The 27,531-nt window shown below is 50.9% G+C and overlaps 1 protein-coding gene across 2 annotated transcripts in view; it reads right to left on the reverse strand.

The window, feature by feature from the left end:
* Nucleotides 1-547: 547 nt before the first annotated feature.
* Nucleotides 548-27,531, reverse strand: part of CD276 (CD276 molecule) — a 32,746-nt gene continuing 5,762 nt past the window's right edge. The window contains exons 2-8 of one of the 2 annotated variants that reach the window (XM_084781602.1): nt 16,591-16,720; nt 13,011-13,265; nt 11,226-11,522; nt 6,819-6,953; nt 4,265-4,306; nt 3,508-3,543; nt 548-2,203 (exon numbers count right to left, since the gene is read on the reverse strand). In XM_084781602.1, coding sequence (XP_084637728.1) covers nt 2,181-2,203; nt 3,508-3,543; nt 4,265-4,306; nt 6,819-6,953; nt 11,226-11,522; nt 13,011-13,265; nt 16,591-16,720 — 918 coding nt within the window. In that variant the 3' untranslated portion in view covers nt 548-2,180. Of the gene's footprint in view, nt 2,204-3,507; nt 3,544-4,264; nt 4,307-6,818; nt 6,954-11,225; nt 11,523-13,010; nt 13,350-16,590; nt 16,721-27,531 lie in introns of both variants that reach the window. The other variant, XM_084781601.1, reaches the window with a different exon arrangement.

The following is a 27,531-nucleotide window of genomic DNA, read 5'->3' on the forward strand; positions in this document are numbered from 1 at the left end:
CCATTTTATTTCTTAGTGGTTGATGTGGGAGGGGCCCAGGGTACTGTGGGCAGTGCCATCCCTGGGCCAGCAGTCCTGAGTTGTATAAGAAAGCAGGCTGAGCAAGCCACGAGGAGTGAACCTGTAAGCAGCACTCCCCCACTGTCTCTGTTCCAGTTGTGGCTCCAGGTTCCGGCACTGACCTCACTTCCTGAAGGGCTGTGCTAGGGGTAAACCCTGCCCTCCCCAGGTCACTTTGGTCATGGTGTTTTTATCACAGCAACGAGAAGCCTAACACGGTCCCATCATAAAGCAGGGATATTAACAGAGGCCCTAAACTAGGTTACACTCTGAGACAAAGAAATCAAGTCACATGCCCAACGATGGGAGGAAACCGCTAGCCAAGGAACCTGGTTCGGCTCAACCACTTTCCCAAGGAACCTGCACCCAGAGACCTAAGAGGCACAGAGCCATGGAGCCCTACCCCAGGCGGAAATGCCCAGGACAGTTTCCTTCTTTCTAGCACCAAGCCATTGTCATGGTTTCACAGACATCACAGGCGAGAAGCTATTGAAAGACAACATTTATTTCTCCCCAAATATACCCAGTTCACTGAGTCCCATGTTTATTTTATTTTAGTTTAGTTTTTTTTAGACGGTTTCTCGGTGTAGCCCCAGTTGTCCCAGAACTCACTCTGTAGACCAGGCTGGCCTCAAACTCACAGAGATCCACCTGCCTCTGCCTCCTGAGTGCTGGGATTAAAGGTGTGCGCCAGAGTCCTGTGTTTAAATTATCCTCATGCTCTCCAGAACTGGGTTGGGAGACGCGCCTTCAGGGGCTCATCAGAAGTTCTGTTCTGCCAGAAGCCAGGGCTGTCAGAGACAAGCCGGGTATATGCCCAGCTCCAGAATAGCACCGTGGTAAGGAACAGCTTCCCCAGGCTCCAGCTATTGAGAAGGTTCTAGCATGGCATAGGCTGCTGCCCCCATGCAGGTCTGCATGGCTGTGGCCACCTGTCTTCCAGTGTACATATGGAAAGACTCTGGAAAATACCCAGTTCTGCAGATATGACCCGGGGCTGTGCTTTCTCCAGGTTTCTGCCCCTATGCCGGGCCCTGGGTCAGGCTTAGTATAGGCTGAGGCTGAGGTACCCAGAAGCTGTGGGCATAGATGGGTACATTTCCCAGCTGGAGGTGAGGTCTAGAGGTAAGGGACTCTGTATTTCATGCAGGACCCTGGCATCCAGCACAGTGCTAACCCCTGTGGTTGCTCAAGAGATGTCAATTTACTACAAAGTAAAAGTAACAAAGATCCTAAACATGGGAAAGCATAGAGTTGAAGGCTGAACCCCTGAGGGGCAGGGAGAACCAGGGAGACCAGCGTCTGCTTCCTGCGGGGGGAGAATGGGCACAGCCCAGGGCAGCCAGAGGAGACCACACAAGGCAAGTCTGTACGCGTTCCAGCACGTACAGCTGCAGGTATGTGTGTACCTGTGTGTGCAGATGGGGAGAGTGCCCCCATCTCACTTAGTCAGAGAGGGAGACAGCCAAAGCCAGGGCCAGAGCGGGACAGGGGAGTCAGGACAAAGACTGGAGAGATGCTGAAGAGATGGGACCCCATACTAGTCAGAACAAAGGTCGGGGGAACAGTAACTAAGATATGTCAGGGCCACGGGAGAAACAAGCAAGAGGTAACTATGTAGCTGCCTTCAGAGAAGTAAGGCAGGGGTTCGTGCATTGGAGAATAATAGCAGTTTAGACGGTCTGCATGGCTTTGGAGGCGTGAGGAGGCGGTGTGTGTGTGTGTGTGTGTGTGTGTGTGTGTGTGTGTGTGTGTGTGTGTGGTTTGCACGTGTCCTTAAGAAATAAGGCCGAAGGAAGGTTCACGTGTGGGATCGCTTGAGAAACAAGGCCACTGGATGACTCTGGAGGAATGCTGAGGTGGAACGGTCTGTGTGTCACGTCCATAAGGAAGAAGGCCGCGGGACGGTTCATGTATCGTGTCATTGGAGAAATAAGGCTGCGGGATGACGGGAATTAAGTCCATCGGAGAAATAAGGCTGTGGGTGGCCTGCGTACCACATCCTTTGAAGCACGGGTAGATTTGCAGAGCAGGACCCCTTCCTTTGGGGCGGGGCTCACGTTGAGGCTCCACACAGCCACAGAGTGGGTCCCCAACCTGGAAAGGGCAGCATCTCCCAGTCAGGCTATTTCTTGTCCATCATCTGAAATTCATAGTAGGATGAAAGGAAAAGGGGGGTAGGAGGGATGCATTAGAGGCTAGGATATCTACTCCTGGGGTGTTACATCAGAAGTCACATATCCAGTTGGGAGTGTGCACCCTAATAATCATAGTGACCCTGGAGGCTAATATGTACACAGGACATGTAGAGCTAAGGAGTGTGACTCCTTACACGGCTACCCCAGAGGCCAGTGTGCACATAGGAGCCAGGTGGGAGAGTGAGTCTTCTCACCCTACACACTCCCTCCTGCTGGCCTACTTGGTCCATCTGACTCACCCTTCAAGGCCTGGCCCAATTCCGGCCTCTGGCAGGGTGCCCCTTCACACTCTTACGACCTGAAGAGTCACGCTGCAGGAAACCCTCTCCCTCTGACTTTGCCTCCCTATTGAAGAACATCCAAATCCGACACCCTTGGCCCTGCTCCACGTCCCAGCTTTGCACTAGCAGTTTAGAAGGCCTTGGACACGTGTGGCCCGGCTCTTCTCTTCTCCCTTGGGTTCTGTCTGTCCTCAGGGAAGGAGCTGTCATAGCTTGCCTCTGCGGTTATCTATCTTGGACACAGAGTAGGGGCCAGGATGCCTCCCTGGGGAGCAGGGAAGCCCAGTGCGTCACCTATAGAGAGCTACAACTCCCTTCGGACACCCAGCTGACATTTTTCATCAGTGTGGCTTCATTCTCCAGTGCTTACTGCTTGCCAACGACAGCGAGCAGACCTTTCGTCTCCTAATAAATGACTGCCAACTGCCGTACTGACCAGCCACCTCCTATGCACCAGAAACGTGAGTGCCCAAGATGAAAGCTACCTTCCTAGCCTCGGCCTGAGGAACAGGTCACATGACTAGGTTCTGCCCAATGGGATGTATCTAAAGTGGCAGGAGCTATTCTTGGCCAAGCCCTAGAAAGATGTTCTGTGCCCTCCTTCTCATCCCTTGCCTCTGGAGGGGGCATGGCAGCCACAGCCACTCCTTGGACCCAGGGATGGTGTGGCAGGGAACAGAATCCAGGCCCCAGGCTCCCTGCAGCTTTAAGACTATCAGACAGGAGAGGTAGAAATGCCTGGCGCGGGTGAGCCTGGGTAGGATATCTGGGTCCCATTGGAGCAGCTGGAACCCAGGCTCCTCGACCATCTCACCTGGAGGTGAGCGGACGCTGACACAGGTCAGCAACAGAAGGGTGATAGTGACCTCCCACCCCCCCCCCCACCCCCAGCTTTCTATACAGACACACAAAGACACACACATTCCATTTCAGGCAATACATACATACATACATACATACATCTTTACCTTCTTTGTTTTCAGAGTGTTTCAGAGGCCGCAGAGCTGGAAAAAAAAAGGGTTTGATAAGAGAAGACCCCTAGGGAGGCAGGCAGAGGGAGAAGGAAGGGTGGGGATGCAGAAAGGATGAGTGGGGATGGGCAGTGCCAGGGGAGATGTCCCAGAGCTGTCCCAAGCCTCATTTCACAAGTCCCACCTCCGCCCCCTCTGAATAAGTCCCATGTGTCTCCTTCTCTGAATCTCAGGTTTCTATTACTATAGAACGGGGACAAGGACCTGTCCCTAAACAAGCTGGCAATGCGGCAGCACACACAGCCCAGGCCACAAATGAGGACCGAGAGGGAGGGGGCTGGCATGGTTGCAGAGGTCCCCAGAGGCCCAGGATCATGTGGCCTGGAGGCTGACTGACTCTCCAGGGCACCCTCCCTCCCTCCGTCCCTCCCTCCTTCCACCGACATCTGCCTCTGAGAGTGAGAAATGAGGCCTGATCCCAGCCCCATCTCCATGCCGGCCACACAGGCACCAACAGGTGGAGAGTTAATTGGCATGATTTATAGCAGTCCCCAGGCTTCAGTCTCCTGCTCTTCCTTCTGTGGGGGTGGGGAGGGAGCTGTCGTCAACTGGAACAGTCCAACAGGGCTCCTGGGAAACCTGCCTTTCTCAGCCTGGTCACTCTTGGTCCTGCCGTTGTGGGGCACCAGGACCTCAGCACGTACCCTAAGAACCAATCTCAGCAACTGCTTTCTGTCTCCTGGACCACACTCACCTGTCTTGGCTCCTTCTCCATCCCCATCCTGGTCCTCAGCGCCTAGAAGAGGAACAACAGACTTCCTCAGTGCTTCCAGTCCTGCCCTTCCACTTCCTCAGTGCTTCCAGTCCTGCCCTTCCGCCCTTGCTGGCTGAACAGATTCCACTTCTGGTCTGAATGCTGGATTCAAGGCTGGAGCCTGAGACCAGAGCGGAGCCGAACCTAGCATATATTGGGAGGGCTGCAGCAGGAAGCCCAACTCTTACCTGGCCAGGGCCCACTCACCCCGCTTTCCACCCAGCCTGTAACTCCACACACCCACTCACTCAGAACCCAGTCAATATCACCACATCTGGACCGTGTGTGTGTGTGTGTGTGTGTGTGTGTGTGTGTGTGTGTGTGTGTGTGTGTGTGTGTTGTGGGTATGTGCATGTGTGTGTGCATGCAGATGAAAGTCAGATGATGACATCAAGTGTCTTCCTTAATTGACTCTCCACTTTATTGGAGACAGGGCTCCTCACCGAACATGGAGCTCACCGATTCAGCTAGAGTGGCTGGCCAGTGAACTTCAGGGATCTTTCTGTCTCCCTAACCCCCAGTGTGACAGAAACAAGCTGTCACACCAGGCTTTCCATGGGTGCTGGGGATCTAAACTCAAGTCCTCATCTTTGCACAGCAGCCGCTTGACCGACAGTCATCTCCCCAGTCCCTCTGTACGCCCACTTCAGTCTGTCCATCCATTCTCTACCAGCCCACTTAACCATCTATGACAAATCATCACTTACCCACAATCCCCAAACTCTCCTCACTTCTTCCTCATACCTAGCCACCTTCCAGCCTCCATTGCCTGTCTGCTCTCGTACCTCAGTTTACCCATGTGACACCCACCAAGGTGGACTCACCCATCTACCATCACCAATACCAACCAATCCCCACATCCACCAGATGACGTCATTGGGAGGCTCTGCACACTCCCCATGCCAAGGAAGGCACACAGTCTTTCCAGTGACACACAAACGAAATGTTCTGCTTGAGACCAGAGCGGAGCTGAACCTAGCATATAATGGGAGGGCTACAGTAGGAAGCCCAACATTTATCTGGCCAGGCTCACTTATCCAGACACACTCATGAGACTTACACGTTCAGTTTCACACTTGTGTCCACAGACACTCATTCCTTGTAGCCTTATACAAGGCTTCATGACACCTTCATGACACATCGCGCTCTTGTTAACACCCATTTGCCATGCTCACACGCCGACAGGCAGGTCCACACATAGGATGTTAGTTAGCCTTGAGGTCTAAGGCTGGGCCCCTCGGTGTATACCTGCTCCTCCCGTTCACTCTGTCACAGACACAGCAGCTGCCATGTTTGAATGTCTCTTCCCTCTCAGATGCACACTGAAATTAACTGCCACCAAACAGTGTCAAAAGGTGGGACTTCTAGGCTGGAAAGATGGCTCAGTAGTTAAAGAGCACTGTCTGCTCTTGCAGAGAACAAGGCAGTAGGAAGCCTCAGTATCCACAAGGCAACTAATAATCATCTGTAACTCCAGTTCCAGACACACATGCAGGCAAAACATCCATTCACAGAACTTTAATTTGAAACTAAAAATTTAAATTTAAATGTTAAATTTTAAAATAATTTTTTCTTTCTTTCTTCTTTTTTGTTTTTTTGTTTTTTTGTTTTGTTTTGTTTTTTGTTTTTGTTGTTTTGTTTTCTGAGACAGGGTTTCTCTGTGTAGTCCTAGCTGACCTGGACTCTCTTTAGAGACCAGGTTGGCCTCAAACTCACAGCGATCCACCTTCCTCTGCCTCCCAAGTGCTGGGATTAAAGGTGTGCGCCACTACGCCCAGCTTAATTTTTTTTTTTTCCTAAAGAGGTGACACTTCTAAGGGGTGGTTAGGCTCTGAGAGCTCCACCCTTGCAGAAGGGACTGACACTGTGGCCTTCTGCCCTTTGACTTTCCACCATCTAAAGATGAGCAAGGCCTCCTCAGATGCTGGTGCCCGGATGTGTCACCTTATTTGTTCTGTGCATGTGTCTGAGTGTGCGGTATTCGTGCGAGTGTGCATGCCTGTTTACATGTGTGTGGGTGCACTTGTATGTAGAGCCCGAGGCTGATGTCATCAGTCCTCCTTGGACACTCTCCATGTTATTCATTAAGGCAGGGTCTCTCGATTGAGCCCGGGGCTCACTGATGCGCCTAGTCTAACCGATCAGTTTGCTCTGGGGAAGCTCTGTTTCCTCCTTCTATGAGTTGAAATCGCAGAGAAGCCTGCCAAGCCCACAAGGCATCTCTGTGGATGCTGGAGCCCCGAACTCCAGCCTTCATTCTTCTGTGGCCAGTGTTTTCTCTGCCAGCCCTGCTGCTTAGGTACGGTTCTCCCAGTTTGAAAAGCACAAGCTTCTTTACATGACCCTGCCTCAGGTAGTCTCCTACAACTGCACTGAGTAAACTAAAACAGTGGCATGCCCCAGGACGTATGTACATCACACACATTCATGCACACGTGCACGTGCGCACACGCGCGCGCACACACACACACACACACAAGTCACTGTCACTCACCCGCATTCTCCTCCTCACAGCTCTGCTTGATCTTTCTCCAGCACACGAAGGCCAGGGCCACCAGCAGAACCACAAGACAGACCGAGAGCCCCACAGTCACCCACAGGGCCTCCGGGGGGAAGGTCATGGGCTGCCCTAGAACAGAAATAAAGAAGAATGAGACCGTTTTGTTCCAAGGTGTGAACAGGGACTCCCGGTCTCACTGCGCCCCGCCGAGATGAATGAAGCTCGCTCAGGACCCCATGGCCAAAGCTCCGTTCATCCCATCAAACCTTCCATTGTGGCTATGGTGACAGAGACGGGGCGTCAGAAGGGAGTGGGAGGAGCTAAGAAGCCAAGGGTGACTAACAACCGTGGGTAGGGCCTCATGGCCTCGGATAATCTTTCTGCCTTCTAAGAGTGGCTCAAGATCACTAAGCCGACTCAGCTTCTAGCCTCCCAGCTCTTCTGTCTAATGTCACCACAGGAAGTCCCATTTCAGTCAGTCTCTACAGAGGCCCTGTCTCCTTCCAGGCTCTACACTGTCACTGTCATTTTCCCTTCCTAGCAGGGGCTCCCAAATTCCCCCACCTATCTTAGGAGTCACCTCTCCAGAGGCCTCCCTGATGGTTGCACTCCTAACTGGTTTACATCATCCTGAAAGTCAGACATCAGCTAGCTACAGCCTGTGAGCCAGATTGTGGCCTGTTTTTTTTACAATCCATGAGCTAGTACTAGCTCTTATTTCTGTAAAGGGCCACAAAAAGAAAGGAAAAAAAAGAAAAGAAGGAAAGAACATAAAGAAAAGCTACAGTACTCTGGAGATGTAACTCAGTAGGCAGACGGACTGTCGAGAGCACATGAAGTTCTGGGTTCGATTCCCGGCACCGGATGAACTAGGCATAGTTTCCCACACCGCCTGTGATCCCAGAACTAAGGGGGCTGAGGTGGAAGGATAGAAAACTCAAGGCCATCTTCATTACATAATGAGTTCAAGGTCAACTGAGACCAAGAGCTGCCAGCAGAGAGACGGCATGCGGTCCACAACGTAGCTACTCTCTGTCTCTTCACAGAAAGTGTGCCTTAGTTCTAAACACAGACAAGGGCCTGGAGTGAGCGTCTAAGTCTCTCAGGGCTTCATGCAGATCTGGGGGAGCCTCACGGAGGGAACGGTCACGTGCAACCCCGAGGCTCCACCTGTTAGATACCTCAAGTCAAAGAGCGAGGGGAGGTTGAGGAGCTCAAGGTGGGCTTGAAGCCAGCAGCTGTTCTGAGCACACCCCCCACATGGCCCCAGCACAGACACCACCCTCAGCCTAGTGCCATACTGGGTCCAGGGCAGAGCCTTGGAGAAGGTAAAGGAACACACACACACACACACACACACACACACACACACGTGTTTGATTCCTTCCACTCTCTAGAGACAACATGCCGCCAGGGCGGCGGCAGCCTCTATGGAATACATAGGTAGCAGGCCCAGCACCCTGCATGCTGCAGAGGCCCAGGCTCAGGGAACTGGGATAATTTCTTGCAGTAGCTATGCTTTCCACGGGCACAGGGTGGAGGTGGGGCACACTGCCGCTCTGGACCCTGGAATCAGAAGAAGCCAGCATAGGAGCAGAAGGCCACCGCTGAGGTAGTGGCTAGAAGGTCAGTCTGGGGCACATGGAAGAGGCCTCTAGAAATTTCTAAGATGGGGCTCGTGCAGCAGCAGACAGGGCAGAGCAGCAGAAACATTCAAGGGACTCCACCCCGCCCTGAGGAACTACAGGCAGCTAATGCTTGCTAGGAGAGGGAGAGACATTTTCTTCAGGGATATGGTCACTTGACAAAGTGCCCAGGCTCCTGTAATCGGCCCCTCACTTGCGCTCCTATAAGCAGTACTAATGAAAGCCACCGTGTCACAAAAAAATAGAGACATTAAATGGGATGGGAACACCAAGATGGCTCCACTGGTGAAAGACTCTACAGCCTGAGTTCCAGCCCCAGAGCCCATGGTGGAAGGAGAACCAACTCCTGAAAGATGTCCTCTCGCCTGTATACACACACACACACACACACACACACACACACACACACACACACGGTTTTAAAATAATGAAAATAGGAGGGGACTATTCGGGCAGAGGAATGGGGACTAGCAGAAATGATATGGGGACATGAAAATGGTATTAGGGCTAAATATGATCAAAATGCATTATATACATATATAAAATATCACAATGAATCTATTTGATGTAAATTAATATAAGCTAATTAAAAAAACTCAAAAAGAAATACTCAAAAGGAAAGACTCCCTGTGTTCGCCCCGATGCTGTGCCTGAAACACGGTCAGACTTCCTTCATTCTCCCGGCAAAGGACACAGTCGGCTGGGGCTCAGCCTTCTAGCTCCAGCTTTTCCTCTAGAAAGCTCTCTCCACAGAGGCCTGGCACAGCACACACAACATCACTAACCCCCATCAGGTGGAGGGGGACCAGAGGACTGAGCATCGAAATCCCAGAACGCTGTACAAGGCAGATCTGCCCGAAGCAAACTGCAGGCCAAGGGCTCCAAGGTAAGCCAGCTCTCCTCTAATGAAACAGGAGGCCAGCCTGCGGGGAGGAGGGAAAAGTGGGCTAAGAGGCCAAGGCTGGATTCAGATCCTGGTTCATCTGCTTGCTGCAGCATGCGGCAAAAAGGGTTCCCGGTGTCCTCAGATAGAGTTTAGAGAAGCTGGGAACCGTCTAAGCTATAGCTGTGGCAAGCCATTGCCTTTGTCACTTGTCAAGTTTCAAAGTGGTGCCTGGCCCCGAAAACATCCGGAGCCCCTGCACTAGCCTGCAGTCTTGGGAGAGCCGCTTTTCACTGGGGCCTCGGTCTCTTCTCTGAACTATGCTTGACAAGACTGGCCCAAACGAAATCCCTTTCAGTCAGTGCTGGCTCCTGAGGCATAAAGAATGTTCTCTGACGTGCGGCCAACGTTCTTTGTACATACAAGCCCTTGCTTCACAGCATCAGTACTACAGATGTCCCGGCCCATCTGGTACAGGATGGCCGTCAGCCCTCTGTCCTCCCTGCCAACCTCCACACCTCTGTCCATCTCAACCCACATCCCTTGGTCGTATTTGTAAAAAGACTGCCTTTCCTTTTTTTTTATTGTGTGTGTTTGCACATGTATGTGAGAGTACCCACAGGGGCCAGCAAAGGGCATCAGATCCCTTGGAGACGGAATCGTAGGTGTTTGCAAGCCACCTCGTACGGCTGCTGGAGTGTGAACTCTGGCCTTCATGACGGAGCAGCAGTTCTTAATCACTGAGCCATCTCTCCAGCGCCAGTGAACCATAGCTTTCCCATGGGGCTCTCTGCGAGATCACAGTGGTACCTCAGAACACGCGAGAGCCGAGGAAGTGGCTCCCTTAGAGGAGGCATGGACCAGCTCTCCACAGAGAAGGTACGTGCAGTCTTGGGGAGGTCTGGGCGATGCCTTGAAGACAGGCAAACGTGAATGGTTGAACACTGTCCTGATTAGTCCATCATGAAGGAAGACCACATAAGGCCCAGTGGGAGAGGTGGACTACAGGGAAGTGTAAGAGTTACACAGAGACTGGCAACCACCGGAAGTAGAAAGCGGAGAGGGTTGGGGGATGTCAGGCTGAAGTTGTGGAAAGAGAAAAGACAAGGCCCAGCATCAGACAACTTGCTGTCCTGATCTCAGAGACGGAGGAGGCCCCTGGGAAAGTGCGCACACACCGCAGAGCTAGGCACTGGGAAACTAAACCTAGCACACGGGCCTCCCAAAGGACTGAACAGAGACATGTCAAGGCTATACACAGAGGGTGGCTTTCTGCCTCGGCATAAACATGAGCCTGCACCCTCTTTACACCCTGAAGTACTGAAGGTGCCTACTCGGTCTAGTGCTGACCTGGAAACAGAGATTAGGCGACTACTCATGTAAGAGCTGCAATCTAGTATTTGGCCACATGGGGGCAGTAGAGGCAATCCTGACCAATGCAACTGCGGTGCTCTAGTCTGCGTGGAGAAGCACTGCCCTTCACCCATGTAAGTGGGATCTACCCGAGAGCCTCCCAGGGCTTCACAGTTGGACTAGGCAATTCCTTCACACCAAAGAGGTCCCCACTGGAAAGCACACCCCCATTCACCAAGTCTCTTAGCAAGCCTTGTGTCTGCCCCAGAATTCTACCCACCCCTCTAAGATTCCAGGAAGGTACTTTGTGGTCCCTGTAAGAGCCATAAAGTACCATGGAAAGCAAATATTACAAATGATTTGTCAACTCAAGAAAAAAAAAAGTCCCTTAAAGACTTCCCACCGGGGAGGCTCTGGAGTGCATGAAATCTATATGAAAATGAGTGTTTTTATACTCATATTCCAGTTTAGGCGGTACCTGCTCCCTTATGCCTTCCTCAGCTGACCGTCTCCCCTTACCTGTGATGGTGACTGAGCCGTGAGCATCCTGCTGCAATACTGGGTTGCGTACCAGGCAGCTATAGGTGCCATTAGCACCCAGCACCACCCTCAGCACGCTGTGAACATCAAACAAGCCCCGTTCGTTGGCCATCTGGGATGTTGTCACATTGTCAGTCAAGGGCAATCCCTGTCCATCCTTCCAGAAGACCTCAGCTTCGGGATAGCCCTGGTAGCTGGAGCACGTGATGGTCAACCTGTCCCCTGGACGCAGGTCCTTGTTGGGCTCCAGAGTCATGCTGGGCTTCGAGTAGGGGGCTGAAGGGTGGCAGAGGGCAGAGATCAGTGACAGCCAGCACAGCAGATACAGTGGAGGAAAGGATACATGAGACTGAGAGTTGGGAGTCAGCTATAGGCCTTTCTTTGATGGTAGTGGGATGGGCAGTGGGACACTGGATGGGCTGCATGCAGTCTGGGCCAAGAGGGGAAAATGTTCCCGCCTGTAACTCAACTGCCACCTGCAGGCTGGCAGCAGCACTGCAAAAGCCCCGGATGCTCACAAAGCCAGTGACGCACAGAAGGCACTGCCCTGCGCCAGGCGGGCAGGGTAGAGTGCTGTGCTCCTAGGATGGCCCTGCCCTGGTCCCAGCTCTCAAGGAAGCCACACACCGGCTATTTGGTGTCTGTCAATTGCCAGACGAAGTTAAACTGTGTCAGGCTAAAGCCAAGTTTGGGAGAGGAGCAGCATAGGGTGGTGTCACTGTCCACTAGGGCCACCACCCGGGGTCTTCAGAGACCTGGATCTCCATGCTTCCTGGGTCAGGATCATAGAGACAAAGCATTAGAGAAGGACAGAGCGTCTGTAGCTGCTCCACAGGCTCTTCTCCCATCAAAACACAGGCCTTGTTCCTTCTCTTTCTCTCTAGACACACTGAGTCTCACATCTGATTTTCACAGTGGGCTGGTCTTGTCTGACGAGAGCCATCCCTAAGGTCAAGGCTTAGGCAATAGGATGGTCCAGAGCTCCTGCAAGAACAAAGCCCTTCCTCAGCAGAGCTCCTCTCCGACTCCCTTCCTGACTTTCCTGCTGACTCAGATGCATCTCCATCTTTCCAGAAAATGTCTATAGCCTTGGGGGTCTGGGGAGTCAGAGATTCCACACTACCTGGAGTCCCCTGTCCCATCACTGTCTTATCACTATTAAGCATCTCACTTGTCTGGGAGACTAACGATAGAGAGCTAATGCCCTTTAACTTCAAGCGCAATTGATAGAATAGTAACCTTCCCTGTACAGTGCCATTTAAGAGTCAAAAAATAAAAAATAAAAAATAAAAAAACCCGTGGGGCTTCTGTGGGATGTGATGGTGATTGAGCCACGCACATCCTACTGTAACACCAGCTTGAGTGCCAGGCATCTGTAGGTGCCTTTAGCACCCTGGACCACCCTAAGCGTGCTGTGCACACCAAGCAAGCCCCGCTCCTTGGCCATATAAGATGTGGTCACATGGCCAGTCAAGGGTGAGCCTTGCCAGAACCTTGAAGCCACAGGGTAGCCCTGGAAGCTGGAGCACATGATGTCACCTTGTCCCCAGGTGGTCGTTGGGCTCCAGGGTCATGCCAGGCTTTGAGTAGAAGGCTGGAGGGTGGCAGAGGACAGGGGTCACCAACACCATCAGTGAAGGAGAGAGTGGAAGAGAGGATACATGCGGCTGTTAGTGCAGGAGTCGCCTTTTTCTGTGGCGCAGCAATGCGTGAGTAGCTGCAGGCAGGAGGGGAGGAGCGGAGGGTGACCCTCTCCATACTCACCGGCCACCTGCAGGCTAACCGCAGCGCTGCCAAAGTCCCGGATGCTCACAAAGCAGGTGTAGCTGCCTTCGTCAGTTACTCGGACGCGCTGCAGCCTCAAGGATGCGTTGCCCTGCACCAACAATTCGGGGAAGAGTGCTGTGCGGTTGGCATAGGCACTGCCTTGGTCCCGGCCCTCAGTGAAGCTGTGAACCAGCTGTTTGGTGTCTGTCAGCTGCCAGATGAGGTTGAGCTGTGCCAGACTGAAGCCAGGCTCTAGGGAAAAGGAGCAGCGTAGGGTGGCATCGGTGTCCACCAGGGCCACCACAGGGTCTTCAGAGACCTGGACCTCCACAGCTCCTGGGGGTGAGTCGGAGGGGGCAGGGCAGTTAGGACAGGTGGGGTTTTTCAGGGTCTCTCTCCCTCCCCAGTTACCTCTAGGCTCTGCACCCTTCCTTTTGGATCTGGGGCTCAAAGTAAGTTCCTATCTATCTGTGCTGCTCATTGAGAGTAGCTTTGTGCCAACATGAATTAGGAATGCGGCAAGGGCAAGGAGATGCCCTAGAGCTCATTAGCATCACAATGGAAGACAGAGGCAGTTTGTGATGAACAGGGCTGCTCATGAGCTTGTGATTAGACTGTGGGAGAGAAAAATAGGCCGTGGATGTGGCTCTGTGTTAGAGCACTGGCCCAGCTTTGGGTCCGCTCTGGTCCAAAAAAAAAAATGAGAAAGAGAAGGGGAGAAGGAAGGAAGAGGAAGAAGAGGAAGAGGAAGAGGAGGAGGAGGAAGGGGGAATTGCTATAAAAAGAAAAGGAAGGAAGGAAGGGAGAGAGAGAGAAAAAGAAAGCAAACAAAGCGAAGAGGCAGCTTTCAAGCCTGGCAGGTCGTCTTCACCTTCCAGGTCATTTGCATCTTCCCACAAATACACACTATTTGTATAGTTAGGAAGGGGCGCCCACAAAAAGTGTTCATAGTGATTTCCTTTGAGTGAGGGAACCTCATGGGTGCTTTTTCTTTCCTTCTCTTCCTAAATAATCATTAACTCCTATACAAGAAAGAATGCCCATGCCTATAAATAAGGTGTGAGGCATGAGCCCCATGAAGCGGAAAGCCCCATAAATGGGTGTGCCTGGGAGAGGGCCCAGCAGGGTAGAAAGGTTCTGAGGCAGGGGCCAGTGAAAGCACACGGGAAGGTAACCCAGTGGGAAACTCCCCTGGAGGTGAGCCAGACAGGACTGTAAGAGATGCTGGAAGAAACCCGGGCTTCCCACCTTCGTGGGGATGTCATTAAGGAGAGCACTAATTATTAGACGTAATCTGGGTAGCAAGGCATGAAGTTCACCCTGGCTCCTCTATAAAGGGAGACTGTATTGCACAGGAGTAAGAGGGCGAGTAGTCCGAAGTCCTTGTAAGACGTGATGGTGACACAGCAGAAGAAAGGGCATTGAGGCCGTTAGCACAGGACTCAGGTTTTAATCCCAGCACTCAGAAGACAAGAGGCAGAAGGATCTCTGCAGAAATTTGAAGCCAGCTTGGACAACATAGAAAGCCCTAGGCCAGCCAGGGCTACATAGTGAGACCCTGTCCATAGGAGGAGGAGGAGGAGGAGGAGGAGGAGAAGAAGAAGAAGAAGAAGAAGAAGAAGAAGAAGAAGAAGAGAAGGAGGAGGAGGAGGAAGAGGAGGAGGAGGAAGAGGGAAGGAGAAAGTGAAGAGTAGCTGTAGAGATTGAAAGAAGCAGCCAGATCTGAGATGCACTCAGGAGAATTATCAGTTTGCTGATTGATGAGCGGTGAGAAGGAAGGAATGTATGGTGGTTTGAATCAGTAAGCTCCTCATAGTTGGTGAAACTATTTGGGAAGGATTAGGAGGTGTGGCCTTGTTGGAGGAGATGTGCCACTGGGGTGGGCTTTGAGGTTTCAAAAGCCCATGTCCCCCCTAACACACACACACACACACACACACACACACACACACACACACATCCATCTCTGCTTGTGGATCAGATATATAAGCTCTCAGCTGCTTTTCCAGTGCCACGCCTACCTACCTGCTTTCACATTCCCCACCGTGATGGTCAGGAACTCACCCTCTGACACTGCAAGCACCCTCCTCCAATAAAATGCTTTCTTTTTTATAAGTTATAAGAAAGGAGGGCCTGGAACAGGGTCCTCGGCTGCCATCTGTGCCCTCTATCCCATGAACTTCCTGGCAGCCTCCCTGCCACCTCTGCCTGCACGTCATCTTTCCATCAAAATCTCTGAACAGTCAGGAAGGGTTTGGGGAGTCTGCTGTGCTTGGTCACAGTGATTAAGTGAGAGAGCTACTAGGCGCCAGCACAGACAGGAGGCACACTCAAAGTAGGTAAATCAGTCTCTAAATGAAGCTAACTGAATATAGCACCCACAGGTGGCTTACAAAACTGTTTTGTGGTTTTACTGTGAATTCTATACAGATTCTTTCTAAGTATGTGATGTCTAAAGGCTGAAGCTGGTTCTGGATGTCTTTCAATAATCCCATGAAAACTCGGACCAGTTCTCATCCTTGCCAACTACACTGGGGACATCTAGGATATGGAACTTAGTCACCCAAAGTCCTTTCTTTCTAAAGACGTTAGAACCAGGTCCGTGTGGTGGCACAGATCTTTAATCCCACTACTCAGGAGGCAGAGACAGTTGGATCTCTGTGAGTTTGAGGCCAGCCTGTCTACATAGTGAGTTCCAGGACAGCCAGAGGTGCATAGTGAGAGAGCCTGTCTCAAGCAAACAGAGAGAGAGAGAGAGAGAGAGAGAGAGAGAGAGAGAGAGAGAGAGAGAGAGAGAGAGAGAGACAGAGACACAGAGAGAGAGAGACAGACAGACAGACAGACAGACAGACAAACAGAGACAGAGAGACAGACAGACAGAGACAGACGAGAGACAGAGAGATAGACAGATGAGAGACAGAGAAAAGTCAGAAGCCCATGGGTAGAGAGGGTGTTGCCTGTGGTGACCACTAGATGGCACCAGACACTCAGCTTTGCTTTCTCCATGGGGTGGCTGACTGTCCAAACAGGAAGTTTATTTAGCAGCGCTAAGTGGAAAGGACCTTCATTTATCCATCATGAGGATTGAGCACTGACTACATAGCAAGCATCCATCTTGTCTCTGAGGATAGACAGCCCCCTCCCATCTTCAACAGGCAATAAACAAAGGAACCCTATGTCAAGTGGAGGAAACTGCTGGAGCATAGGGAAGGAGGAGGCGAGCTATGCTGTTTTCTACAAAGTAGCCAAGGAAGCAAGCTGAGGAGCTGTCATTTGGACAAACGCTTGCAACAAAATAAAAAGTTGAATCCTGCCCGTGCCTGAGGACAGGAAGTTCTGCCAGGGTCCTGAGGAGGGTTCACACAGTATGCTCAGGAACCTGTATCATCATCCTACACATTTGCCAAAGTCCCATTTTACAGATGGAAAAAGTAGAGGCTATTGTGAAGGAGGTTGGTTGCCTGTGGAGCCCAGAGATGGAGACCAATATGACTCTTCAAGACAGAGGCAGCCTGGCAGGAGCCCAAGAAGGAGTAGGCAGCCCCACACACCATCATGACCACGTTGTTTCCCTCACCTGTGAGGCAAAGCAGTCCCAGCGCCATGTGCAAACACACACCCACACCGGGGCTACCCCATCGGCAGTGCAGCATCTTCCTGTGAGGCAGCTGACAGCTGGACTCTCCGTGGCGGATGGCTGCTCCTGCCTGTGGAAGAGGAAGAGGGGCCTTTGTCTCCAAAGTTCCTCCTAAGTCCTCAGGACAGAAAGAGGCAGGGCAGCCAGACAGGCAAGGCTGATGAGCTTGGGGTCCAGGCTGTGCCCAGGTCATGTTGGCTGATGGGAGAGTAAAAGGGCAGGCTGTAGGCAGACTCAGGGTTCGGCTTGAAAAGTATACTCTACCCGCTGGACATAGTGGCGCATGCCTTTAATCTCAGCACTCAGGAGGCAGAGGCAGGCAGATCGCTGTAAGTTCCAGGCCAGCCTGGTCTACAAAGGGAGTCCAGGACAGCCAAGGTTACACAGAGAAACATGTCTCAAAAAAAAAAAGAAAAAAGAAAAGAAAAAGAAAGAAAAATGAAAAGAAAAGTATACTCCACCCTAAAGGTAGCCGAGAGCCATGGAGAGTTTTGGGATAAAGAAATAGCATTGTTGGCCGGGCGTGGTGGCACATGCCTTTAATCCCAGCACTCGGGAGGCAGAGGCAGGCGGATCGCTGTGAGTTCGAGGCCAGCCTGGACTACAAAGCAAGTCTAGGACAGCCAAGACTACACAGAGAAACCCTGTCTCAAAAAAAAAAAAAAAAAAAAAAGAAAGAAACAGCATTGTCAGGAATTGGACTCAGGACCTTTGGAAGAGCAGCTGGTGCTCTTAACCTCTGAGCCATTCCCAGCAACCACACTGATGGCTCACAACAATCTATAATGAGATCTGGTGCTCTCTTCTGATGTGCAGGTGTGCATGCAGGCAGAACATTGTATACATAATAAATAAATAAATCTTAAAAAAAAAAAGAAAAGAAAAGAAAGAAAGAGCATTGTCAGGGCTAATTTGATCGCATCTGCAGAATAAACAAGAGAAGCCAGCCAAGTGACAAAACAAGTGTAGGTAAGAGTGACAGCATTTGAGAGTGTAGGAAATGAAGAAGGAAACATTTAGGGCAGTTAGTTCTGAGCCATGGTCACTGGGGCAGGAAATGTGGAACATGTGGTCTAAGGCATGTAAGGTTATGGGCTTGTGTGAAGAAACCCCAGGGCATGGTTCTAGAAGCAGCCGAATATAAGAATGTGGAGTTTGGGAGAGACATTTGCTAGTTTAATACATGTGTACCAAGCCACCAAGACCCAGCAGAGAGAAATAAAAGACCCCAGAAGAAGCAGAGTTGGTGTCAGCATCAGACCTGAACAAGGGTTGGATCTGCTGCAACACATGGGCCAGAGGGGTCCCAGACTTCCCTGGGTTCAGCTTGCAGTATGGCTTCACCCAGGCGCCTGACCCAGGCAGACTGCATACACTACTTGTGTCCCTTGCTATTGCCTGCTCAAGCCATGTGATGACCCCATGTCCATCTGTCCTACCTAACAATGATTAGCAAGGACGTGGACATTTCATATCCTCACGACCACCCCCAGAGACAGATTGTATGTCTTGGTCACATTTAGCAGGAGAAACAAACAAACAAACAAACAAACACATAAACAAACCCAAACACAAGAGTCTTAATGGCACGTCATTTTCACTGAGCAGAGCTGAAAAGAGCCCAACCGGACAGCAATCCCTTTCGACCCTTGATGGAGCAAAATCCTACCTACAGCCAACCACTTTATCTAGTGTCAGGTACCCAGGGGCAGCCCTTTCCCCCTTTCCCCCACCCCCTATGCCAGGCAGCTGTACAGAGGGAGTCCCTCAGCCAAACCCTGCATCCTGGCCAGCCACCCATTTCCCTGGCTGTGGGAAGCCATGGTTCACTGTGGGGAAGCCCTGGGCAGCCACTTCCTTTCCAGATGCTTCCGGTCCCAAGTCTGGTGGCCTCAAAGTCTCGCTGTCTGGGTGCTGAGTCAGCAGCTCCAATTCATAAAGGCATCCTTGGGGGACACCACTTCCTGCCCGACAAGGGCATCGTCGGCCTGCAGGAAAACCTAGCAGGCAGCTGCCTGTACTACTGGCTGTGTGCCACAGGAAGCTAAAGCCCACAGAGCTGCCAGCTTCTAAATCTTCTGTCCTCTTTCCCCCCCCTAGACAGAAGCAACGCCTGGGAGCTGGGAGACGGCTCAGTTGGTAGAGGGCTTGTCTAGCAAGTATGGAGCTCCGGGTTCAACCTCCAGCCCCTTTCTAAGCCAGGGATGGTGGTACATGCCCATAATCTGAGCACTCCCGGGTGGAGGCAGGAAGATCAGGAGGTTCAGGGTCATCCTTAGCTACATAGTGAGGGCAAGGCCAGCCTGGGCTACAAGAGACCCTGTCTCTTGTGCAGGTGCCCAGAGTCTAGAAGATGATGTCAGATCCCCTGAAAGGGTGCTACAGACAGCTGTGAGCCACAATATGGGTGCTGGAAACCAAACTCGAGGTTACCGATAAGAGCAAAGCATGCTCTTAACCACAGAACCACCTCTCCATCCCCACCTCATAGCCTACCGCACACCTCCTGACCTCCAACCAAAAGGACAAAGGTGAGAGAGCCGCAGAGCTCTGAAAAAACATCAGCTAAGTTCCTGAATCCAGATGTGCCTGGTGCCAGATGCAAACCCAGAGGGGCCAATCTTTTTCCAGCTAAGTTTCTGTCATGCGCAACTGAAGAAGTCTTTGCATATGGTAGATCCATCTGTGTGCTGGACAATTCCTTTAACAATTCACAGAATACCTGTAGGGGAGGCCTCGGGGACAGAGGTGACTAATCCGTGTGCATGTTCTCAAGTAGCAGACCCCAGTACAGAAGGTGGATATATAACTCCAATTCCTCTGACCATTCTAAACGTCGATGGGCCCAACTAGGTAACGCCCGCCAAGCTAACCTTGAGTTCCGTATCAGGCTCCGGGTTATGTATAGGTAAAGTCATCCCCTCCTCCTAGCAACATCTCTATAATATAACCATCACAGACATATCTTCCCTTTCTGATTTTATCCTTCCCAGTAATAACACCTGGTGGGCCTGTAACGATGGCCTCACTCCCTGCATATACTCCCCCCCCCCCATTTAAAAGCCAGTAAGACCACCTTTTGCATCCTTATTCAATTAGTCCTCCACTTAATATATTACACTGAAGAACAATTTTCCCACTACTGGGATCCTGTTACTGATCAAGCCCCGCTTAAAATCAAACATGAGCCTATAACTGCAATTACCCTGGCTGTCCTCCTTGGGTTGGGAGCTACGGGTACTGGGGTGGGCATAACCTCTCTTGTTCTTTCCAACAAATATTATTCAGATCTCCACCTGTCAATTAATGAAAACTTGGAACAAATGCAAACTGCCATATCCCACCTTGAAAAAATCCTTGTCCTCCCTCGCCAAGGTCATTCTACAAAATAGGAGCGGTCTAGACTTGCTGCATCTTCAGCAAAGGGGACTCTGTGCTGACCTCAAAGAAGAGTGCTGCTTTTATATGGACCACTCTGGGATGGTCAAAAATAGCATCGCCAAAGTTAGAGAAGGTTTTAAAAAAGAAAAAAGACAATGAGAACAGGAACAGAGTTGGTTCCATAACTGGTTCCCCACCTCCCCTTGGCTTACTACCTTGTTGCCGTCCATTCTGGGCCCCCTGATAGGATTTCTCCTCCTTAGCTCTTTTGGCTCTTGAGCTTTTAGATGCCTCACTGCCCTTGTAAAACAACAGCTAGATGCTCAAGCAATACAGGCGTATTATCATAGACTTGACTTGGCAGACCAAGGCCATGATGAGCTTGAACACTAATGTACTTCCATTCCCCCTTCCTTGGCACAGTGAGAATGGCATATACTCAGACATTGCCTGCCATAAAGCATGGGCACCTGCAAGGGGTGTGGAACAAGGTACCACAGGGGGAGGACCCAATCATCCAACTCTGAGTCCCCTGAGAAGTAAACCTGATTGCATAGAGGTTGATGTCGAAAACTGTCTTGTTCATTGTATGTTGGGGATGCCCAGAGACAGCAGATCAGGACCTCCCTCTCCTCCTCAAAAAGACATCTTGACAGGCCAATCTGGCCCTAGGAGGATCAGGTCAATGCTTCCCCCCTCTGGTTAATGCCCACTCCCTCCAGGGACCAACACTCACCTATAAATAATAGATCCATCTATCTCCTCTTTTAACAAAGAAAGGGAGAAGGTTGACCTTCATAGGCTCATAGTTTCAGTACTTGGTCTCCAGTTGGTGGCTGTTCAAGAAGGATTAGCAGGTGTGGCTCTGTTGGAGGAGAGGAGTCACTAGGGGCAGGCTTGAAGTTTCAAAAGATTGGGGCCATTCCCAGTGTGCTCTCTGCCTCCTGCTTGCAGCTCGAGATGCGAGCTCTCAGCCAAATCTTCACTCTGCCATCACGGACTTTAAACCCCTGGAACTGTAAGCCCAATTAAACTCTTTCTTTTATAGGTCGCCTTGGTCATGGTGTTTTATCATCATCATCATCATCATCATCATCATAATAATAATAAAAACAATGACAACACCCACCTTTCTTTTAAAAACAAAACACAGGCCTGGAAAGGTGGTTCAGTGGTTAAGCACACCTGCCACTCTTGTAGAAGACCCAGGCTCTGTTCCTGGCACCCACATGGCGGGTCACAATCATCTATAACTCCTGTTCGAGGAGATCTGTCCCCCTTCTTCTGGCTTCCTCTGATACCAGGAACACACATGGTGCACATACATACATGCAGGCAAAACATTCATACACAGAAAATAAATGAATCCTTTTTAAAATTTTGTAATTATTTGCATCCATTTATTGTGTGCATTTAAGTGCACGGCATAGCACATGTACAGAGATGAAAGGACAAGTTGTATGAGTCAGTTCTCTTCTTTCACCACGTGGGTCCTGGGGATTGAACTCAGGTCATCAGGCTGAGAAACAGGCACCTTGCCTGCTCAACTTCCTCTGAGCTCACTGTTTCTAGAAGAAAAACTGTGCCAAATCTAATGGCCCTCCTTCAATATTTTAATCCTTATGGTGTACTATCATGCAAGTCACATTGAAATGCACACAGCCATGTTACCACAGAAGCCACCAATTGCTCCCTTAAATCTGTTCTCTCCTTCTGCAGCGTTATTAGTCAGGCATGGGGCTACTCTGATAAAAACGACAGCTCCCAGACTCCCCTTCGGCTGGGTGTGGCCACATGATCATTTTCTGGCTAATAAGATTTCAGAGGAACTAAAATGTACAGTTTCTGGGTCATGTCCTTAACGATGGAGGGCACAGTCTTTTTCCCCCTCCTCCTTCCAACACATGGAACAGAGATGTAGGAAGCCTTGTAGGACCAAAATGCCAGGACAACACTCTAAGCATTGCAAAGCAGCAAGTCAGAGGATCCCTGGGGCTGGGGCTTCAGCCCTGTATATAGCCAGATGGTCACATGGGTGAGAAATAAGCATCTGTTCCAGCATAAGTCACTGTTATTTTGGTCTTTCTTACAGCATCCGAATGAACTAATTTAGGGAGCCATCCCTCTCTGCTCGTCTCTTCCTTCTCTCTCCACCCTAGGAAAATTGCTAGTGCTCAGAGCCACAGAAGAAACCATCTAAAATAGGTTTCTCAAAATCTGAGCTACAGACAGTCTCAACAATCCCCAGTGGATGACAGAGGCCAGCTAAGAGATGTTGCAAGGATGGAAGAGACCCAGGGATTGAATACAAGGAGACAAGAGTGACGCTTAGAGCAAATGGGTGAATGTGGGGCCACAGAATAGGATGTGGAGATGAGGGAATGAAGAAAAAATTATACTGAAATTAAGCCAGGTTCATCCAGGCACAGTGAGAGAAAGGGGAAGTCTTTCACACAAAGGTGGCCACAGAAACCAAAGAGCTGGGATCCCTGGGGGACACCAACAGAAAATGAGAAGATGCCCCGAGGCAAATTCTGGAGCAACTGCAGAACTCAGATAGCTAAGTGTCAGAGCAGGACACCTTCCGCTGGCCTCACTTACCAGCCTGTCTACTCTCTGAGAATGAGAAGCAGCTCTCCCCGCCCCAGGCAATCTGCTGGCTTTGAGGCAGATCATTAGTGGAAAATGCTTCCTTACCCTGTGCTAAAATCTGTCTCCCAGGACAGCCTATATTGGTCCTCATGAAATCCCTACAATTACACAAAAAGCATTTTCCCTTTCTCATGGCCCTGCAAGTATTTGCCCTACCTTGACAAGGTCATCAGTGGGCGACTGTGTCACGCAGTTCACCAAAACAATAGATCATCAAATCCGTGGCTCCAAACCGTAAGTCCTTGAACTCAGTGCCACCTTCCCATGCCTAGGTTCCCTGTTTAGCCCTGACAGTTCACTGGGCCCATCCAAGTCCACCCCTCCAACTTCGTGATCGACTAGACCACCTCACCCAGTGCTGAGATGTAGGGTACGCCTGTACCTGGCTTTTACTTGGGTTCTGGAGACTCAAACTCAGGTCCTCACATTTGTAAAGCAAGCACTTAACTTACTGCGCCACCTCCTCAGGCCCTAAAATGCCACATTTTCATAATAAATACAGGGGAAAGGCTTGGGGAACAGATGAATAATCAAAGTATAATATGGCCAGTCTTTTGGTACAGGTGCCTATTGGTAATGGTGAGGATGGTGGATTAGCAATTCCTTGACAACTTTCAGGAAGGTTCAGGAAGGACAGCTCAGAGAGGGGGACATGCCTGTGTCTGGGAGAGGAGGTGGCGGAGAAGATGATGGAGGAGTGAAGGAGTGAACGTCACAGCATATTCTGGGAAGACGGCACTCTGGGAGAGAGATGCTGTGGGAAGATGAGGCAGGGGTCACTTAAGGATTCCACGTAGCTTCTGTGCAGTAGGGAGCTGGGGTGCTGGGGCCCACACCCCCACCTCCTCTCCCCGTGTTCTACCCCAGACGGTTTTTGAAATATCCCTGACAGCTTTTTGGAGATAGTGACTCTAAGTTGGCTCAGCATAGGGACAGCCAATCCCAGAGGCCAGATGCAATTAAAACAGACCACCACTTCCTCACCCGGTTTGTTCAGTTCCTCCTGGACATCTGTGCTTTCCCTCCTTGGCAATGGAGCAAAACATGTGCATCCACGCATGCGCGCACACATACACACACACACACACACACACACACACACACACACACACACACACAGACCTCTAAGGGGCTAGCTAGTCTCCGCATGGATGCTTATTTTTCTCCACAATCCTTAATGAATTCCTCTTTTACTCTCAATGGCGTCTTCTGATGCCAGGGATCAGCCTCCTTGTAAGAAATCCACCCATAGGATGCAGGGAGGCTGTGGCTCAACCTCAGGCCTGGGCTTGTGACCAGATCTGACTCAGGGAAGAACCCTTACCCACCCCCAGCTCAGGGATGGGAAGTGGGCCAAGCCATAACCAATGAGAGTCTTTCCCTCAGCTTTTCAGCAGGAACTCTCAGTAAAGCCTTTTTTTTTTTTAAACTGAGGTTCCTGGGAGGATATGGTCTGGGCTATTAGTAACGAATTTGTCAGCTGTCAGCAATCTAAAGGAACTGATCCAGGGGCCAGGAAGATGGCTTAGTGGATAAAGTGAGTGACAGACAAGCGTGAGGCTCTGAGTTTAGAGCCCCTAGCACCTACGCCAGTGGTTCTCAACCTGTGGGCCTCGATTCCATGGGGCTACAGATCAGATATTTTACATTACAATTCCTTTTTTTGTTTTTGTTTTTTTGTTTGTTTTTCAAGACAAGGTTTCACTGTGTAGCCTTGGCTATCTTGGACTCTGCCTGCCTCTGCCTCCCGAGTGCTGGGGTTAAAGGTGTGTGCCACCATGCCCGACTACATTATGATTCCTAACGGTAGCAGAATTACAGCTATGAAGTAGCAATGAAAGAAATTTATGGCTGCGGGGGTCACAACAGGAGGACCTGTATTAGGAAGGGTGAGAACCGTTGAACTACATAAAAGCAGGGCATGATGGGATGCCTACGATCCCAGTGCTAGGAAAGGGCTAACAGGTGGATCCCCGGGGCTCCCTGGCCAGCCAGGCTTACCAAATCAGTGGACTCCAAGGTCAGTAAGAGCTGTCTCAAAAAGGAAGGTGGACCAACCAAGGAAGCCCCCCCTTAGACTTCTGGCTTCCACTTACACACACACACACACACACACACACACACACACACACACACACACCCATACATACACACTTGTACCTATATGGACACACTCAAGTATGTAGACACACACTCAAAACATGCACTGCATCCAGTCACCCACTTCCTCGGGGAACCCACGCCTGCTCATCCATTTGGAATAAGAGCTCAGCTCCCAGGGAGCCCTGTCTGACCTGGCTCTGCCCGCCTCCCCACATTCACTTCCTCTCACTTGGCCCTCATTGCAGGGAGCGGCTGCCAGCTTCTACAGCACAAGAGCCTCTTTCCTAGCTTACAAGGGGTAGATAGATAGATAGATAAATAGATAGATAGATAGATAGATAGATAGATAGATAGATAGATAGATGATAGCCACTATAGTCCCTTACTCTGAGAGAACATGGGTAATAATACCTCTTTACCCTGAAGGTACACTTGACAGCAAAGCCAGAACAAAGTCTGCCACTTGAAAGAGGTCCTTGCTATTCACTGCACCTTGCCTGATGCCTCAGAACCTCCCTGAGTAGCAACCATGTGTACATGTGTGCTTCCATTAACTCTCACATCCTTAATCCTAGCAAAGGCTTGAGCTCAGCGCTCCCTGCTCCCTGGTGGATGAATGGATGGATGGATGAGCGCACCTGTGCTTGGGTAGAGACACGGACAGATGCTTACAAAGGAAGGATCTAGAAGCCTGATGGTGAACCCACCCCAGGAACGTGGGAATGAGGGACACAAGTCCACTTTTGACTTCTACTTGATACATTCTGGTGTGTGTGTGTGTGTGTGTGTGTGTGTGTGTGTGTGTGTGTGTTGGTTTTGTTTTTGTTTTTGTTTTTTTTGAGCAACGAATGCACAATTCTTTTGCAATAAACAAACAAAAAAGAGAAAACGGCAATACCAAAGATGCATGGCCTTTATATTCCTGGCTCCACTGCTTATGTGCTGGGCCCTTATTCTTACTCCCTAAGAAGGACCCAGGCTGAGAGTATATTTTAGCATACATACTGACCCCTCCTGAGATTATAATGGCATGCTGGGCTGGCCACATCTCTAAAGGGCTGGTGGAAGTAGCCTTCGTGTCTAAGAAGGTGGCTTTGGAGTTGGAGGTTCAAATCCACACTCTGCTGTTCCCAAAGTCATATGGCTTAGGGATAGATGCTGGTCCTCAGTTTGCTCACTCATGCGATGGGACCAGCAAGCCCTGTCCTCCCAGGGGCTGCCCGAGAAAGACAATATGAATTGACCTAACAAACACTAGGCGCTCTACAGCAGCTGAGGGACCTGGGCAAGGGAAGAGAGGTCTCTGGAATCCATTCCTTGGGACGGTGTCTCCAATATAGCTTTCTTTGCTTGACAGTCTGAGTTGGTTCAGGCCTTTTGTGTCTGCGGCTACCCACTTACCCAGCCCTGTGATTCCACCCAACAGAGCAGCCCGACTTCCTCTCAAAAGGACTGTGTGAGTCAGGACTCTGGTAAGGCATCAGAACCGCCTGCAGAGACTGCAGAGTGGCCCAAGGTCTTCCCAGCATCCTCAGGCTGTCCCATCCCCACCCCCACCACCCCCCATGCCTGCAGGAAACACACAGAAGAGGAAGACAGAACCCAGGAGAGGGTGACTGGCCTCCCATACAGAGGTCAAGGCTCCAAGCGCAAAGGAGGCAAACCACAGGCCTTGGTGGCCCGTGAGGCATGCATGGCGAGGCATGTGCTACGAGGTGTCCCTCTGTTCTCACTCCCTTCTGCTCAGGGAGAGGCCCTCCAGTGAATGGGTATCTTCTAGGTGCTAGCCACTAGCAGACACTTAAAGCAGCAGGATGCCATCTTGAACTCAGAGTCACCTGCAGAGGTGGGCCAGGCAGAATAAACAGAAAGGAAAGGCCAGGAGCATAAGAGCCTAAATCAGAGGGCACATCCCAGGCTAGATGCTGGCAGACCATGAAATGTACACCTGAATTCTCTTAACATCTGTTGAGCTCTGCCAGGTGTCCATTTAAACACGCCTGGACATACCAGGCCAGCCAGAAGTCATGCCCGTCTCCAGCAAGGTCCACTTGCTGAGTCAAAGGCATTCTATTCACTGTTTCTCTGCCTCGAAACCCTTACTGTTTCTGTCCTGAAAGAGGCTCTGCCTAGCAGAAAATCTGCCCCCCCCCCCCGCCCGCACCTCCCATCTCTCTCTGTAAGGAACATGTCCCATTGGCTCTATGAGGGACAGGTCTCAGCAGTGTAACAGGCTCTGCCAGTCCTCAGAGCTGAAATACACCTGGTCTTGGGCCCATGGCCAGGTTCCTGTAAGAATGTGAGCCCAGAAGAGACAGTGCTGCCCTAAGGGCCCACAGCCACCCATCACCAGCCAAAGGTAACATTAATGAGTTCCACAACCGGCTCATGAATGCCTCCCAGGCCTGGAATTTGCCAGGCTGTTTTAACTGCCCAGGGCACAGCCTAGGCTAAGGAGCAGCGCTGGCTTAAAGTCCTGACAGAAGCTCTGCTAGAAGCCAGGCATGGTGGCGCACGCCTTTAATCCCAGCACTCGGGAGACAGAGGCAGGTGGATTTCTGTGAGTTCAAGGCCAGCCTGGTCTACAAAGGGAGCCCAGGATAGCCAAGGCTACACAGAGAAACCCTGTCTCAGAAAACAAAAACAAAAACAGCTCTGCTAGAGCCAACTGTGGTGGCGCATGCTTTTAATCCTAGCACTCAGGAGTCGAAGACAGGTGGACCTCTGTGAGTTCAAGGTTAGCCT

The sequence above is a fragment of the Acomys minous genome, assembly GCF_964271855.1.
Source record: "Acomys minous genome assembly, chromosome: 5".
Taxonomy (NCBI): domain Eukaryota; kingdom Metazoa; phylum Chordata; class Mammalia; order Rodentia; family Muridae; genus Acomys; species Acomys minous.